General features: G+C 35.5%; 1 protein-coding gene across 2 annotated transcripts in view; it reads left to right on the top strand.

Annotated features, from left to right (window-relative positions):
* The window catches only part of EMB (embigin), an 88,140-nt gene extending 70,404 nt beyond the window's left edge, over window positions 1–17,736 (top strand). For both annotated transcript variants that reach the window (XM_045525091.2, XM_010966307.3), the window contains exons 4-10: window positions 1,542–1,725; window positions 1,955–2,043; window positions 9,694–9,821; window positions 11,972–12,251; window positions 13,056–13,089; window positions 15,630–15,684; window positions 16,288–17,736. In XM_045525091.2, the coding sequence (XP_045381047.1) occupies window positions 1,542–1,725; window positions 1,955–2,043; window positions 9,694–9,821; window positions 11,972–12,251; window positions 13,056–13,089; window positions 15,630–15,684; window positions 16,288–16,305 (788 nt within the window). In that variant the 3' untranslated portion in view covers window positions 16,306–17,736. The remainder of the gene's footprint in view (window positions 1–1,541; window positions 1,726–1,954; window positions 2,044–9,693; window positions 9,822–11,971; window positions 12,252–13,055; window positions 13,090–15,629; window positions 15,685–16,287) is intronic.
* Window positions 17,737–18,035: the final 299 nt, after the last annotated feature.

Here is an 18,035-nt window from a genome sequence, read left to right as displayed (position 1 = left end):
CTATTGAGCATGAGATTGAGAAATGTGTTTATGTAATGCAGTGCCCTCTCCCAAACACAACCCTTTCTTTCACATTAAAAGTAACCATCACTATTCTGATTTTTATATAGTCACTTCCTTGCTTTTTAAAATTGTTTTTAAACAAGGGCCTACTTTATAGCACAATGAACTATATTCAATACCTTACAATAGTCTATAATGAAAAAGAATATGGAAAGGAACATATATATGTATAACTGAATCACTATGCTGTATACCAGAAATTAACGCAACATTATAAATCGACTGTGCTTCAATAATAAAAAATAAATAAAATTGTTTTATTAATTATGTATACATCCCTAAATGTTATAGTTTATTTTACTTTTTAAAAAATGCATGTTTTTAAAAATTATTTTACTTTCAGGTTTCTCTCTCTCCATTTTCTAATTTATCTGTTGGAAAACCCAGATCATTCATCTTGTAGGGTTTTCTCAAACCTGGAATTTGTTGATTTCTTTCATGGAGTGTAATTTAACATGTTTTCCCATCCTCTATATTTCCTGTAAACTGGAATTTGGATCTAGAGACTTAGTTTCAGGGCCCCTTCCCCTTTACTTTTTTTTTCTTTTTTGGACAAGATTACTTGCTGGATAGTGGGGTGTTCCTCCTCAGGAGAAGCATAATTCTGTCTTTGAGATGAATGCAGCAGTTGATGCAAAATGCCTGGATTCATGATTCAATAGGGGCAGCTGCATCATTGTGTTACATTTCTGTGATTTCTTCATTTGTTTAATGGAATTCTATGAAGAGAAAGTCATTCTCCTCTATTGTTTGGTTACCAGTGGTACATTTAATGTAGGAAGAGTAGTGTGCTTGCTTGATATTTTTCCTTTATTTACCACTGTTCACAATAAAAAACTTGGCTCTCTGTATTTTCTGCAAGTGGGAGATATCTATATATCTGTATATCTACACCTACGTATTTATATATGTCACCCCACAACTTTGTACTGATATTTCAAGTTCAGTGAAAATTCAGAACTGCAGGGTGTTTATTTAAACTTTTCTGTCTTACGTTCGTGTCTTTACTCCATCCCTACAAGTTCTTAAGGAGTAAGAAGACTGGGAATGATAGAATCAGTATGTCATACAAACCCACATTATACACGGAATATTCTTATAGTAAAAAATGATTATTGTTTTTACTACTATGCTGTTTCTACACTGTCAGAGCATATGGCACTTCTTTAAACGGTACTCCCCCACCCCCACCCGTATCCTTGCCAGCTAGAGAGCAAGTTGAAGATCATAGCCATAGGCTTTTGTGATTCCATTACTGTTGTAACAAAACTTTTCTTCAGTTGTGTATATGAAAGAAAATAATAAAGGGAACCAAATCTATGTTGACAGAAGAATAATTCTTCAAAAGAATGTTACATTAAGAAACTTGATAGAGCACTACTGTTGATGATTTAAACTGTTTTATTATATATTGGATTTCCCCTAAGTGTAACTTTTATAACATCTTTTTTTTTCCTGTTTTCTTTTGTGGCTAATAGAACATTCTAATATGCCAGTAGAAAAAAATATCACTTTAGAAAGACCTTCTAATATAAAACTCATCTGCCAATTCACAACATCTGGGGATTTGAATTCAGTAAATGTAACTTGGAGAAAAGATGATGAAATACTTGAGACTAATTATCTTAATGCAACAGGAAGCATCCTGTATACCCAATACATGTGAGTATACAAAATTTTAACCTGTGTGGTGAGATGAAATTAGTGAAATTCTAAACATTTTTGCTGCCGAGGCATTCTTTCCTTTGCTGTCACTTGAATGTTATGCTAATATTCTAATTTTCATATTTATAGAATTGTTTCTATTTAAAATTTTTGATTAATGGCTGAGTCTTTTCATTTTCATTAACATGTTTTGAGAACTAAGCCTGTGTTAATAAATTATCTTTAGGTTCACCATCGTTAATAGCAAACAAATGGGAAGTTACTCTTGTGTCTTTGGAGAGAAAAAGGAACAAAGGGGCACATTTAATTTCAAAGGTTAGTACTAATAATTTATAGAGTAATAACTTCAGCTTTATTTTCTTAGAATTCTAAATCCTCAAGTTTTAAAACTATTATTACATTACTAAACATAATGCAGCTGAAAGAAAATCATCATTTTCTTTCCATTGACTCATAAGTGGCTACCTTGGAAACGGAACTTCCCAGTGCTCCTTCCCCCAGTATAAAGAACCGGTTTTTAATTTGAAAGACCGGGCTGCCAAGTTATTTGCTAGTTGTAGCAATCTTTTGAATTTATTTATTTAGCCTTCTAAGCTCAGAGCTTTAATAATATTCCTTAGGTGTCTGTGTTTTGTTCTCCTGGACTGTGAGAATATGCTTTGGTGTTCTGTCTCAGTGGCTCCAGGACTTGGGATTTTAGAAATAATATGGAGATGCACACAGGTTGCCTGGTTTTCATTTCAGCAAGTAAGGACAAACCCCAGAACTTAACCCATGGCTCTCCCCTGTGGGAACAACTCAAACTATTTTACTTTTACCATCATTAAATCAAAACTTAAAGGTCTCAATCTCATAATAAAGACTAGTTGTTCAAGTTTGGTAATTATCTTCACGAAAAACCCATATTCTGTGATAGATCAGTGAATGTCACTGGCCTTGCTCGTATTTGGGAAATATAGTCTGTTGCCATATTAACTCTTTTGGGCTTTGTATCACATTAATTTTCCAGGGCACAAGAAAAATTGTTTTCTACTTTTCCTAAAAATTGTGAAATCTGGCTAGCTGCTCTGAAAATATGGATACTGTCCCCAAGGTCCCATGAATAGCAGAATGGCCTGCTTCCTCACTGCCATGAATTAAGATGGTTCCCTCCTTAATCCCTCCCCGTGGTCCCTTTGCACTCATAGACTCCTTTCCTTCATGTGGTTTTATAAATGTTCCTTTTGGGTAAATATAAATCCTTGTATTCATGCATTTTGGTCTCTGCAAAGGCAGAAACGATTACCGTCTTTTGATTATTTTAATCATGTACATTCTCTTTTAAACTTCTTTTACCCATTTGCCAAACTTAACCTAGTGAAGGATACAGGTACCATATACATTTCCTTCCCTTACTCCTTTTCTTCCCTTCCCTTTTTTCTTTTCTTTCCCCAGTTTTTTTCTCTCTCTCCCCTGCATCCTAGTGAGCTAATAGGCACTAAACACATGGACTAACAGAGTATCCTAGTAAACATTTTATTGTCTTCTTTAAATGTGTAAGGAAGGCCTACAAGTCTTGAGGAAATACTCATCAAATCTTGAGGTTTTAAAGTGCTTCCAGGAGATTCAACTTAAAAAATTGCTTTTTCCCCACCTTCTAAATCACACTGTTTTCTAGAAATACATACTAGTCATGTCTGTTCAAAGTTTAAATAAATGAATATAGTTTTTTTTATTAGCACTCTCATAATAAATTATTATTTGGAAGTGCTCATTCTGGCCTCTAATGTAAAGATTAACAAGCATTTTAGCTTTCAATATACCAATACATTTAATGCCAAGCAGTCTTAAAGAAGGCCTCTTGATTCATATGTATTTTGAGATAACTAGGTTGATGCTGGCTGGTGTCAGGAGCACCTACACAAGGCCTAGGTTTGAAATCAAGTGCTTAAGGAATGCAAAGAGCCACTGAATATTTACTTTTTTCCTTTTTATAGTTTTCTTGAAGCAGTTTAGTCCAGTTTGTTAGTTTTAAATACCTACCTAATAATGTAACTTTTAAGTATGCACTGTACCTTAAGGATATTTATAAAATTAGTAAGTTGGGTCCTTCCAGATTTTCTTTGCTAAAATAATAATTCTTTAATTTATCTAATTTGAATATTGCTTGGAGGACTCATTTCATTTGACTACAATTTAAAGGCATCTGCAGAACAAGTCCTATTATAGTTATTTAATTAATCTTGTAAAGCTTCTAGAATGGTGTATATTTTTATAGATATCCTATTATACTCTTTCTCCACATGGATTGCTTATGGCTTTTCCTAAGAAGAAGGGTTATCTTTCCTTAGACATACAACAATTGAGTGTGATTGAAAAGCCTGTTTTAGATTGAAAATTGAGCCTCCCACACACACACACACAAATTCTGCTACTGACTACATGAGTCCACTAAAGTGTACCAGCCTGAGTCCTCAGAATAATTTATCGGCAAAGTCCCTCTTCTGCCTTCGTGGGAGCTGGTTGATTTATTACTATAAGATTGTAAAAGGGCCTCAACATCCTTGATGAGTACAATGCAAAAAAATCTGCTGACTCTGTGTGTTTGGCTGTTGATGACAATACAGGGGAGATACCAAGTCACACTGGAAACTTGCAGTTGCTAATATGTCAGTGATTACCTTTCATCAAGAAAGATAAGTGATGGTTTACAGCGTTTTTCTTTGGTAGGTCAAATATTCTGATGAAGTTGCTGAAAATTTCTATAATAATCATCAATGTTAAAATCTCTTAGTAAAAAGATGCAGAAATTTAGTTGGTAAAGGATAAGTAATAGGACATAGAACTTGTTTGAAGACATGGTGAGATTTTGACAGTATTGAGTGCTATGGAACCTGCCTTGGCTCAGCGACCTGTCCTCACTGGGAAGCATCCAAGGAGTCATAGAAGAGCAGCATAATAGAATCAGTTGGAACTTCAGCTTCCAACCCCAGTGTTGAAGCCTAGTTAGCTGTTTTTGACTATATGGAAGAATATTTTTTTCTAATTTGATAATACCTAAACATCCTTCAGCCCAAAATGACAGGCTGATGTTTTCTAGTCCATAATTATGCAATTATAAATCTCTAACCTTACAACTCCAAGGACTTTCACTGAATAGTTCCTAGACCCCATCTGCCCAGACACTAGTATGAACCAGTCTTCAGACTCAGATTCTTTCAACTCCAAGACTCTGTGTGTCCTACTTTATCCAGAGTTCCAGAAGGACAACAGGATGCTCTATCACTGTCCTTCTAGTCATAAATATTTTCAAATGTAAGCAGAAGCCTAGAACCAACCATTACCTCTGGACCAGTTTGAACAAATTAATATTCCCTGAGCACAGTGCACGTTGTAACTTAGATCCACACCACTGTTATCAGCCACTTAAAGCATAACAGAGCAGTGGTTAATGTCATCTTGGCCATTAGTCTAGGAGATAGTCAAGAAAACAGAAGAGATGAAAAGAAAATAGAATTTGGGTTTTGTTTTTCTGCAGCATCCCTCAGTTATCTTCAGTCTCTACCCCATTTAATTGGGATGATTTAATAGCATACCCATGTGTTCCTCACCCAAACCTTAAACAATATCCAGGACTTTCTTGAAAAGCCCCCTGCAGCTACCAGTTTTACTTTCTGAGTCTGCCTCTTGGAGGCTTCCTACAGTGTATCTTCTGCCATGTTTTTCCCCTGAAACGTTGCCTTTCTTCCACTTATGATTAGAAGTCACTGGGGAATTTCAATATTTTGATCATTTTTCAACACACATTTTCCTGCTGAAGCATGACCTGAGTAATTTCCAGAAAGAAGCATGCTGAAATCAAGAAATAGAGTAGATATCTGGGAGATCCATGAGCTGGGAAAGCAGAAACTTTGCCCTTAACTAGTGCTCAGCCGAACCAGTCACATAATCTGCCTTCAAAGCAGTGTTTGTTTTAAGTGAGCCTATCCTGGCTCTAGAAGTAACTGCATCAGAGCCACACTGTTAATAAGCAGTGCCAAATACGTACATGTTGTACCTCTCCACGTGGAACTCAGGGAGGGTGGCTCTGCTCCATCTGAGGTTTGGAAGGAAATTTGTGCCTTCAGAATAGAATCCATATTTTAGCTAAAGCTCAAATCTCTACCTAATCTGCAGGTCTTCAGTTGAGGTCTCTCCTAAAGTAAGGTTGATCTTTCCAAGTGGGACTTTATCCTTCAAGTGCATGTGTTTTCTCACACTTCATTTAGTCATAAAGCCACACCAGGTGCCGTGTGTATTGGAATGAAGTATGATTAGGACGTGGTATTGAGCTGATAGTATTTTGTCAGGAGACCCAAGAATAACTCCATTCTCACCTGATCCAATCATTCATCTTAACAACAAAATCTCAAATATGGAAATACACACAGAAAAGGAATACCAAAGTAAAGTAACCTTTTATTATTGGCCAGCCTTTGTCCCAGATCTTGATAAGGTCCTTGGATCGCTTCTTTCATTTTTTCCGTTAGGTCTTCCTAACCTTACACCAAAGCAGTCACCAGTTCCTTCGCAGTCCAAGCTCAGTGTGGTACTTACTTTTTTCTACAGGAGGATATACTCTCCTGAACCAGAGAAAACATGCTGAGCATGAGGCTGAGTTAGCTATACCTCCAAAATCCCAGTCCTAGAGAAAAAGGCCCAGTCAGTGCCCTGGAACACCATCAGTCCAGGACAACCCTCCTCTCTAGGACTGGAAAGCTAGAAGGTTGAATGAGAGGAGGGAACTTACACTGAGGGCCACCAGGGACTTCAGTCCAGACCACTGCCCAGCCTTCTGCTGCCTCTGCCTCCTGTGTCTAATGAGAAACTGGCTCTACCATTAGAAAAACTAAACAGAAATACTATGTTCTGTGGTTCAGCCTAATTTAGGTCTTTCATATTTTCACATTTAAACTTATTGTCTTGTTTCTCAGGAATGTAAAATATAGTTGTTATGTTGGTATCAGGACACATGCTCAACCTTTTCTCTTGGATCCTGGAGTTGCTTCCAGTTTTCTTACATTGGTTATTTTCCTCCAATACAGTTTTGTCTGGGTCTACCAATGGCCCTGAAGGGGTAGCCACAGACTGAGGAAACTGAAACAAATAACAAAAGTAGCTTGATGTAATAGGGCAGAACACTTATGTGAGAGAGATCCTCTTTGCTTTTATTTTTAAAAAACGCATGTGTATAGTAATTAATTCTCTTAAACATTTAGCTCATGGTGTCTTAAAATATTAGTTACTTTATTATGCCTTTTCTTGTTAAATCCAATATGTGGTGAATGGGCCATTTCCTTCTTATTTCGGGGTTTTACAATAATATGTGAAGTTATTATTCCATGCATTCTTTCTGTTCCATATACTGCATGTTACTGGAAATAATATTTTCTAACTTTTAATCCTGATTTCTTTATGGTAAGGAGTGGAAATTAGGGCTCCTGATTTAAATTTTTCTAATTTATACTTCAATTGTAATCCTTATACAAACAAAATCTTATTCAGCTGCTTTAGCTGAGGGCTTGAATATGTATTTCAGGCAGTAGAATTTGTTTTACAGCTTCATTGAAAAGATTTTTTAAAATATGTGTTATTAAGGGATGGACTGGTGCCATCACCAGCCTCTCAAAGCTACTGTTTCTTCATTTTTCTGGGCCTTGTTTCCTGTGAATTCATCTTGAATTTTTCATCATTTTAATCTCTTTTAATCATCTTTCTCAGATGGGCTGGGTTTTCTGTAAAAGACTCAGTTTGGACCCTTTTCCTTGTTTGGGGATATTTCTACGTATTCTTATGGCTCTGAGATGAATTTGGATGAATTTCTGGTTCTCCTTGTATTCTAGGTCTTATTTCTTCTCTGTTCCCCAAGGCCAGCTGGCCTAGAAATCATTTTTGCACATGACAACGATCCATGTTATTAAGCTGGCTAAGGTAGAAAGGCCGTGGGCATTACAAACTGTAGGAAAGCTCAGTTAAGGAAAGCAGTAACAGTACACGATCACAACAAAAGCTTGAATTTTGTTGTGTTTACACTAAGCACTTTATGTACTATGTTCTTGTACTTAATTCTTTACAGCAACACTGTAACAGGGGGGTCTGACCTACCTATGTCCTCAACACTAGTGACACTGAAGCTATAAGTCTAATTCAAATATTTCCTGGACCCAAATTTTATATTTGTCACATCACTGTCACATTGTGCTGACTCCTTCAAACACTCATAACCTGATCTTTGAAATGGAACCTATTAACCACATTTCTCCTAATGTCCCTCAGACTAATGGTGCCTCAAACAGAGTGCTTAGAATATATTCTGGCAAGGTCAGCTCATCACTTCCTTCTGGCTGGGATGACTTCAGTCACGCCAGTTGCATGTACTCACTTCATTCCTCCCTCAGGAGCACCCTAGTGGTACTGTACTAGGTACTCGAAAACTATTAGTGGAGTGATTATAAATTCTGATTGACAGTTCTCATCTGTGGTTAAATGTAAGATTGCAGATCATTTGGTTTCATCAAAACATATTCCCTTGGTTATGGAAGGTATGAGAACCACTGACTTATAGATTGCTCTGTCACCTTTTCTATGATTACTTGAACATTATACTTTCATTGGTGACATAACCTTCTTCTTATTTGTATCTTTTCATTATTAACAGTACCTCATTTAACACTTGGCTGGTCAGCATTTCTCATGAAGGAGAGGGTGATATGTGCAACTGTGTTGAGGCCCGTTGTAAATCATAAGGAAAATAGAAAACTTCCCACATTGTAACATTAATCACCTAAAGACAGAACCCATGAAGAAATGCTATTCTCCAACCCTATTTTTACCCCTTATTATCTTCGGGTAGTAGAAAGCCAAGAGCATTTAGAAAATGTATTTAGTCTAGAAACCAAATTTTAGCAATTAAAATTGATCTTTTAATTTTGCACACTGACCCTCCACAAAATAAAATCTCAAAATACGGTATAACAAGTGATTATCAAACAACATCCATAAAATTTATCAACAGTTAAAAATTTAGACAATTTCACACATCCTCTCTCTGCTGGCAAACCAAACAAATAAAAAGGGAAAACAGAACACAAAACTTGGTAAAATTAGTAAGAGAATAAAAACAACAGAAGTCATCTTTGTTGATGTCTATATTTCCAGCATAAGTGCGCATTCTATAGTACATCCTTTGAGGTCATTCAGGAGGAACTGATTTCACCATGGAGGCTACTGGTTGGCTTTTTATTGCTTTGCTTATGTTCTTATGTTTTAATTATCTTTACAAAGATATTCACAGCCTTAAAATTTAATTCTTCTAAATTCAGTGCTTATTTTTATTCTATTACTAATGGCACCTGCTTCAAACTTTAAAATATTTATCACAATGAATATTAGTTTTTGTTTTTTTAAAAAACCACATGAATATTAAGTCTTGTTTTTTATCTCATTTTCTTTCCTACACTGTTCTCTTTTTCTTAAATTTCCTTTCTTTTGTCTCATGTTTTCACCTTCTCCAACTCTTTTCATAAATATGTGTCCACTAAAGATTTTAAGTCCTGAAAATTTTGTCCCTTCACTCAAATACCATCTAAAAGTAAACTTTGAAAAAAAAAATTGTTCTAAAGTAACTTAGTAGGTTGGAATAAAGAATAGGCGTGAAGACAGGAAGTTTCTTTCTTATCCAAAGCATGTAACAGTTTATTACAATACTTACAGTTGTTAATAGGCTTAATAATAGAAGACCTTTCTTCTGTTTCTACATTACTGATAGTTATATTGTGCTACCTACTCCAACTATATATCCAAACTACTATAAATTAGTTCATTTTATACAGAACAAAAAACTACAGAAAGAAAATCATATATTAATGAGAAACTGAAAGGAGAAATTATCTTCAACCCTCTATTCAAACTCTTTCAGTGACATACATTTCTGTACATTTTTCTTAGTCCCTGAACTTCATGGAAAAAACAAACCATTGATCAATTATGTGGGGGATTCAGTTGTCTTGAAGTGTAAATGTCAAGATTGTTTTCCTTTAAATTGGACTTGGTACAGTAGTAATGGGAGTGTACAGGTAAGATCATATTTCTTTTATTTGAAGAAAACAAAAACTTTTATTTGGTAAATAATAAGATTATAATACACTCAGAGTTCTTAGGACTATTTATACCTGTTATCTTGTTCTTTAATATGTATTCATGAAGAAAAAACAGTGATGAACTGAGTTGTCATGTGATGTTTTCGCATATTACATTATACATCTGAAGATGCTCTTAATGTTTCATTAGTTGGTACTTTGTTTTTTAGATTTAGAAATTTATTTAAATTCTATGAAAGGAAGTTAGAGTTCATTTTTTTTTAATGAGTTTAGCTATAACCCCAACAAAAAAGTTTTTTTTTTTCTTATCATTCCATAAAAGTAACTAGGAGGGGAAAAAAAGGAAATTTTCTTCTCCTGCTTCTGTCTCTGGAAACATTTGATAGAATACAATATAATGGCACCATTTGAGAAGAGAATGAAAATATCATAACTTAAACTTAGGTCTTGGGTTATTCAATAAGTGTCATTGACCTCTTTTGGCTTTTTTTTTTTTTAAAGAATTAAAGGCTTTTCAGAGAGCTGATATTAAGGAAAACATCAGCATTTAAGAAATTATTTCTGATTCCCTTCCTCCCAAATAGCCTCTAGTAGCAGGGAAATTTAGGGTGTCCTTTAAGGGACACACTTCTATTGCCCTGGTGCTAATAAGCATTGAAATTAAAGTCCTGTACAGTCAACTCTAGAAGGAACAGTCTGAGACAGTGTAGATTTTACAATGAAATATTACATTTTTTCTTAGACAACATTGATGCTCTCATAGACCACTGTCGACGACAGAGGAAGGACTTGAAGAGTGACTCTGTGATAACATTGGTTTGAGTTTTCAAAGAAATAGCTCAAATCACTTAGGAGTAGACTTAAACTATTAATATCTGTACCTATCTTATTGATGCTCAGGAAAGACAATCATTGTGTATGTAAATATTTTTAAAAAGTATGTAAATTTGTAAAAATAAGTAACAGCTGTAGTTTTTGAAATACATAGCCTAATTTATTTATGCATATGTGATACTAGACAAAAAACAGCCTAAATCTAGTTAAATTAAACATTTAGAATGTAGTTTGTGCTTCTCTCCATTTGCTATACTAAGTTTCTCTCAATTTGGCCCTAAGCATGTGTCATATTAGGGTGAGAAAAGTGCAGGAAAGAGGACACAAGTCAAAACTTTAGGTCAAGTGTTTTTTTCAAAATGTAGGTGGACCATCTGTATCAGACTCCCTGGGGTGGCTATGAAACATGTGGTACTTCGATGTTAGCAGCTCTGAGTTAGAGAGCACAGCTGTAGCAAGAGTCACGGGCAATGTTGTGCACCAGGAGCCAGGCTGCAATAATTTTTTGGCAAATAATAAACTCTCAGACAGTTCTTCATCAGATAACTTCCAAGCATATTTGTATGCAGAATAGCATTTATTAGCCTGAGAATAAAATTTAATTTAAATGGATTAAATAATCAGCCCCCAGACAGCTTCATATGGCTCTTGAGATGCTGAGGAAAACCCAGTGAATCTCAGAAGCCAACTTGTCTGAGAGAGAGATTTGGATATGGTAAGACAGAAGGTGTGCAGACTCCCACGTATAGCAGGCTCACAGGGGATTTCTAACATTCCTTCCTTATCAGCATCAAAGCCTGAAGATTTGATCATCAGTTCCAGTCTGAGGAACTTCCAGTGTCAAGAGCCAGTGATATTCTTTTACAGGAGTGGTCAGATTTAATAGCTGCATGAATTTAGTAGCTGATTTAATGAATCTGTGCCTGCGCTTGTGAAGGAGGAAGTATTTTGAACAGCGTAGTCAGGGATTAGAACGTGAAACCTGGATGGCTGAAATTTTTCTGTACTTCTAATTCTCATAGAATATTTCCTCACAATGATTTGCACACTGTAGTTCCAAACATTCATTGCCAAGTACTTAAAGCAAAGTACACTTTTCCTTTGCTTGCTACCTCTGAGAGATCAAACTCTGATAAGACTTTGAGCTCTGTATGTATAACTTCTTACAAATTTTAATATGCCTTTTTCTGATAAGCAGTTTTCTTGGCACTTTCACTCAAAACTAGGTAACTCAGGACATGTATCTTTTATGCTGTATGATAAGAATGGATTTTAATGTCTCCTTATATTAGGTTCCTGTTGATGTTCAAATGAATGATAAGTATGTGATCAATGGAAAAAATGCTAATGAAACAAGGCTCAAGATAATGCAACTTTCAGAAGAAGATCGGGGGTCTTACTGGTGCCATGCAATATTCCAATTAGGGGAGAGTGAAGAACACATTGAACTTGTCGTGCTGAGTTATCTTGTGCCCCTCAAAGCATTTCTTGCAATAGCTGCTGAGGTGGTTCTTTTAGTGGCTATTATTCTGCTTTGTGAAATGTACACCCAAAAGAAAAAGGAGCACTCAGGTAGGATTACTTTTTTTTAGATAACATTCTCATGTTATGAGTTAATACATTGGCTTTAGAGTTTTTGGGGAAATTTTAACTTTTGTCATTTGTAGTGGTGTTTATGTTAATATCACTGGTGACAGTGAGCTATGAGTGTGTATTAATGGTCTTACTGTTTCAACTTCCTAAACATTTTTAGTGTTAAAATATACCTTTTTAATCCTTTCTTTGGTGTTATATGAGTACCAACACACCAATTAGGTGATAAGTGATTTGGTACTGGAATATTAGAAAATTCTGTGGTTGTTTAATATAAAAGATCTCAAAGACAAACAATTATTTTCTCACTTAGATAACTCATTTTAAAAATTGTTTTATCAAACATTCTGGAGTTCTTATAAAAGAGACATCATCCTGTCAGTTTTCTGTGTTTATAGCCTGTAACTGATGGATTACAGACTGAAACCAACGGTTCCCTAGGGAAATTTGTCTTATATTCTGTATAGTTTCCTGATTATGTACTAAGTTTTTAATAACTTAAATAGTTACAGATCAATCAATCAATCCTATTTTTGAAAATCTCAGGCACTAAACTAGGCTTGATCAAAGCTGCAGGCAATTTTGCAGCTGGGAGAACAGGGAAGGAGGCGGGCATGATGGAGGCGCAGCTGTCTAATGTAGCATGTCTCTTTCATTCCAATGAAGGGAAACAGCACAGGCATTCAGGGGGTGTTGAATTCAGGGGTAAGTTGAATTGCGCATATATGCTCTGTAAGAATTTTAAAGCAATTTTAATAGTTAAATTCTTCTTTTGTTACACAGATGATGGGAAAGAATTTGAACAAATTGAACAGCTGTAAGTATTATTTTTTACAGATTAGTTTTAACTTGAGTAAAATACAGATAAAGATGAAATCGAATAAAATGTTTGTAGTTAGAGAAAAAAAGCACAAGAGTATATTACCTGTCTGTTACTTTCTGTACATGTCCATGTTGTACTTAAGAATGGCATTTGGCGTTTGCCTGCCTGCAGCAGAATCCCCCTCCACCACTTATTTTCACCTATCTGTGCTTCAGTTTTCTCCTCAACAAAATGGGTTTAATGATAATACTTACCACATGGGGTTTTTGGATTAAATGACTTCCTGTGTGTAAAAAAGCTTAGCATAGGCTTTGGTAACCATAAGGAAGTATCATTTGTGTAAAAGCAATGATTCTCAACCCTGGTTATAATTTTTGATTACTTAGGATGTACCTTAAAAATACAGTTACTCAGACCTAACTGGATCTCTTGGACCAAAACCTCTGGAATTGTGCCTGGGCGTCTGTATTTCTTTAAAGTGTCTGTCACTGATCCTGATTTTCTGTAATGTTGAAAATCACTGGGCTAGAATTCTATTACTCATTATTTTTGAAAATACACAAGTGTGCCACTATTTTACTTACAGTCCCCTATGTTTAGAGTTGAGCATGAGGAGAACTGGGAAGAAAATACCAGGGATGTAATGTGGTTTGGTGAAGGTGGGAGTTGCTAGTTCCACCAAACCAGAGACCTGAGAGTGGAGCCCAGGGAGGGGGATGCCCAAGACTGGGGTTCAGTCAGAGTAAAAGGGCCACGGCTCAGGACCAGGAAAATGAGACCCTATCCAAGCAGCTGAAAGAAACCTAGGAAGTGGGAGGCCTGAGCAACCATCACCAACACAAAACACAGCACTTGAAGTTTATCTCTGTCAGTCAGTCGGGGCTCTGAGGTGGGAGAGCTACGGCCACTGTTAAAGAGCAGGTGCGGGGCAGACGGTTGTCATGCAGATGTGTAGATACTATTCAAAAAGTTATTTTTTACTCAATTCACACACAGCAGGTAAAATAAATCAACAGGATATGAGCTTCTATCCGAATTAAGGGCATGAAATAATTGTATCAGGAGTTCCATAATCCCAGGCAGGAAAAAAAGCAGTGTTGTCTAAGAATCAGAGACGCTCATGGTTGGAAGGGAACTGAACCGCTTTTTGAAGAACTTGGACATCTTGTTTACACTGATTTCAAAGTTTTTTTATTTCTGGTTCATATGCGTTTATTACCTTTCTTATATTTGGAGTCATTCAGGTATTTGAAACAGTTACAACCTTGCCCAGATTCTCCCAGCTCAGCCTCCCCAGTGTTTCTGTCCATTCCCTTGCAGTCACATTTGGGTCTCAGCGCATTCTGGTTTGTTTAAGACAGACTCTGAAAGGATGGTGCTTGAACAGTATGGAGTAGACGATCAATTCTTAATAATTTAATTTTCATTTGCATAGTCCACTGTATTTAAATAATATTTTAAATGTAGTTTTTCTTATAATATCTTAGGAGCAATGTCAAACTGATTTGATCTATAGTATAATGAATTAATTTTCTTTTCATTTATTGATAATTGGAATGTTGTACATTGTTTTCTCCATCCTATACTGTTCCACAGAGATCACTGACAGTGTTTTGGTTTCCTCATCTTTAGGTTATTTCAGAATCTTTAGATTTAATACAAGTATTAAGGACACTTGTACTCAATCAGAGCAAACTTTTACCAATGCCCTTTTAGAATTTTTGGTTAGGTGATAAACTTTTCTTTACAGAGATTATTTATCAATAAAATTTATATATGATGTTTATATATATGTTTAGATACCAGTTATTTGTAGAGTTTCTTGGTGAAAATGACTTTTAAAAATAGTACCAAGCGTGTAACATCCAAACAAGCTAGTCACTTCAGACAGTTCGATGAGGAGCTCACTCATTTATCTGATCCACTCAGATGTGTAATCCATACAATCTCACCTACGCACCCCGTCCCCCAAATTCTGACATAATTGACTAGGTGGTTGAATTAATTATCTGGTGATACTAGCTTAATGAGCTCAAGCCTTCCCAGAACATCTAAAAGGGTAGTTATTATGTATCCTAGTTGACATTCCTGTCTTAATCTGGAGCCCACGTTGCAGTGCACAATGGGTAGATAAAGAACCATGTTTAACTTCTAATTCAGTGAATAAACATGTTAAATTACAGCACCCATATCTCACATATTGGCTGAATCTCCTGATTGGCTATTATCTTGCATGTGTCAAAGCAACATATAAGTTATGGCCATATACCCAAGCCTCCACCATGCCTGGGGAGAAGCAGTTCTCCCTCTGCAGAAAATAAACAGGCCTTTGTCACCTTCATCTGTGGCAACAGTTCCTCCCCAAGCCATGGCACACAAACAAAATCAACATTATGAATAAATATTTTTAGGAAGAATGAGTTCTGTCTGTATTGACCTTTTATATTTTATCCTGATGGCCATGATATAGATGACATACTGATGTTTACTGCACTGTAAACATCTAGCAATTTTCTTTTTTGCTTTCCATACAGGAAATTAGATGACAGCAATGGTATAGAAAATAATGCTCCCAGGCACAGAAAAAATGTAAGTTGCTTCTAAATGATATTTCAAATAAAAGCTAAAATTCAATATGCATAGGCTATCTATTAATCCATCTACATTTTTTAGCTTCATAAAAAACCTAGTCATTCAGTATGTGCTTGAATATGCTTTTTTTTTTACAATATTATAGGAAAATATAGTTATATAAAAATAAATGGCATCTTTTTTCCACCAGAGAACGTTACAACCAGTCTAAAATAAACCTATTGCACTGCAGATAATATATTTTTTCACCTGTCACCATAGGCTAGTTTCTTTTACAATTTTTAATGTAGTCTTATTTTTTTCTTTCTCAGTCTTTATGAATTCTGCTATTTTATTCTCATATATTGCCATATATTTGTGCTATGAATGAATCAATATTAGCTTATTCTCTTTAGAATTATTTATTCTCTTTTTGATTAGAATCAAAATTTTCATAATTCATCAGCATTTTCTTTCCTGAGTATTTAGAATAGGAACTGTTGGTTTTGGCAGTACTTTGGATCACCTCTTCCTAGAAATTTCTGCTTTGCTAAAGTGGTAAGTTATTGTAGAGTAACTAGGATATGCTAATTATGTTTCTTTATGCTTTATGAAACTCAGGAAGCTGTGGGCCAATGAATGAGAAGCATCATGTCAAGAGTCATGGGAAGATGCACAAAGAGTTTAGATTTCAGCTTTGCTTATGGCTTCCTGTTAAGAACACCCGAGTTTCTATTTTTAAAAGGATGAAAATTTTATGCAAAATGCTCAGCAGCAGCTTTGTAAATAATATATGCTATTTCAGATCTAAAGATATATTTTCATTCTGTAATTATTTTGCATTAAAGCAAGGTAAATTGTATTAAATATGTTCTATGAGCTGTAACCCAGGATAATTCATTACATTTTGGTCCTCAAGGGACACAAAGAACAGACACCAGCAAAACCAAATAGTACATAGAGCCAATGTCACTCAAGACCTGCTTATAACCAAAGAATCTATTAAAGACAAAGCCTTTGCCATTTCTCTTAAAACGTCTTTTCCCCCAATCATGTTTACTATGTATAGAAGTATTTGTATTAATTTTCATGTAAAGTCAATCCTTCAGTCATACTGAAAAAAAGTCTCCTCAATGGGAAATAAGTACCTTTTGCCTTTGTTAATGATGGTTACTCTACAATCTCCACCAAAAAAAACCCATACTTTTCCTCCAAAAATATTCGTTTAAGGCAAGGAAATAAAACCATACACTTGCCCCAATATCCATCACTCCAAAGCAGATTTCTCAGTCTTATTCCACTCATCTCCACTGTTTTTATACCAGGCTAAAGTGATTATTAGTCTTTATAAAGAGCTTTTTTTTTTAAAGCCACTGGTTTTGGCTGTCTTGAGTTACAGCAGGTGTTGACATTGCAGGGTACAGGTCCACACAGTCACAGGTTAGCACTGTTACAGAACGTGCTTCTGTAGTTCGTGGTTTCCTGGTATCCATGGCTGGCTAAATATCTAAAAATGCATTATTAGTGCTTTATAATACTAATGCTTTTGTCTGAAATCAAGAAGTACTAAAGAACTAAGGTACAAAAATAGAATACTTTGTTTCTATTGCATATATAACTGAATTATTTTATAAAAATCACTGTAACCAAACCCAGTGGAATCTGAATAGACAGGAAAAGTTGTCAATGGCTCTGAATGGTAATATATTAATATCATATAGCACGATACTAGGTTAGGTTGAATATTGTGTGAAACCTGCTGGGGATCCTTGGTGCTGGTGAGTCCACGGTCCCCCTGCTTGTGGTGCAGCAGAGTAAAGAGCAGCTGTAGACAAAGAGGGAAGAGTTGGGGATGGTGGCAAAGAACCCACAGTGTTGGTGACTAGGGGATTAAAGCTGGAAAAAGAGAAGTTCAGTTGTTTGGAAAAAAATATAGAAATTTATACATTGTTCTGGCTGAGAAAATTATAATAAAATTCTAGTAGTGAAAATTATACCTTATAGGGCATCTTAACTAATGTTAAAAATATTACTGGTCTGAATAAAGTGTGACTTGGAAGCTACTCATTATTTTGTTGCAACAGTGTTTTGTGTAAACCATGTTAATTATACACCCAGGTGTTTTTTGTTTATTAAGTTATTTTTTGAGGGGAGGGAGGTAATTAGGTTTATTTACTTATTTAATGGAGATGCTGGAGGTTGAACCCAGGACCTTGTGCATGCTAAGCATGTGCTCTACCACTGAGCTATATGCTCCCCTCCCAAGTTCTGCTGAATACACTACATCCTTTAAGTAATGGCAGATTTCATCTTACTCTTGTCTCAGAGCCATAAGCCATGGATTTGTTTTGGTTTAATTAATTATTAAT

This window comes from Camelus bactrianus, chromosome 3, assembly GCF_048773025.1.
Source record: "Camelus bactrianus isolate YW-2024 breed Bactrian camel chromosome 3, ASM4877302v1, whole genome shotgun sequence".
Lineage (NCBI taxonomy): Eukaryota > Metazoa > Chordata > Mammalia > Artiodactyla > Camelidae > Camelus > Camelus bactrianus.
This window is presented reverse-complemented; position numbering and strand designations above follow the sequence as displayed.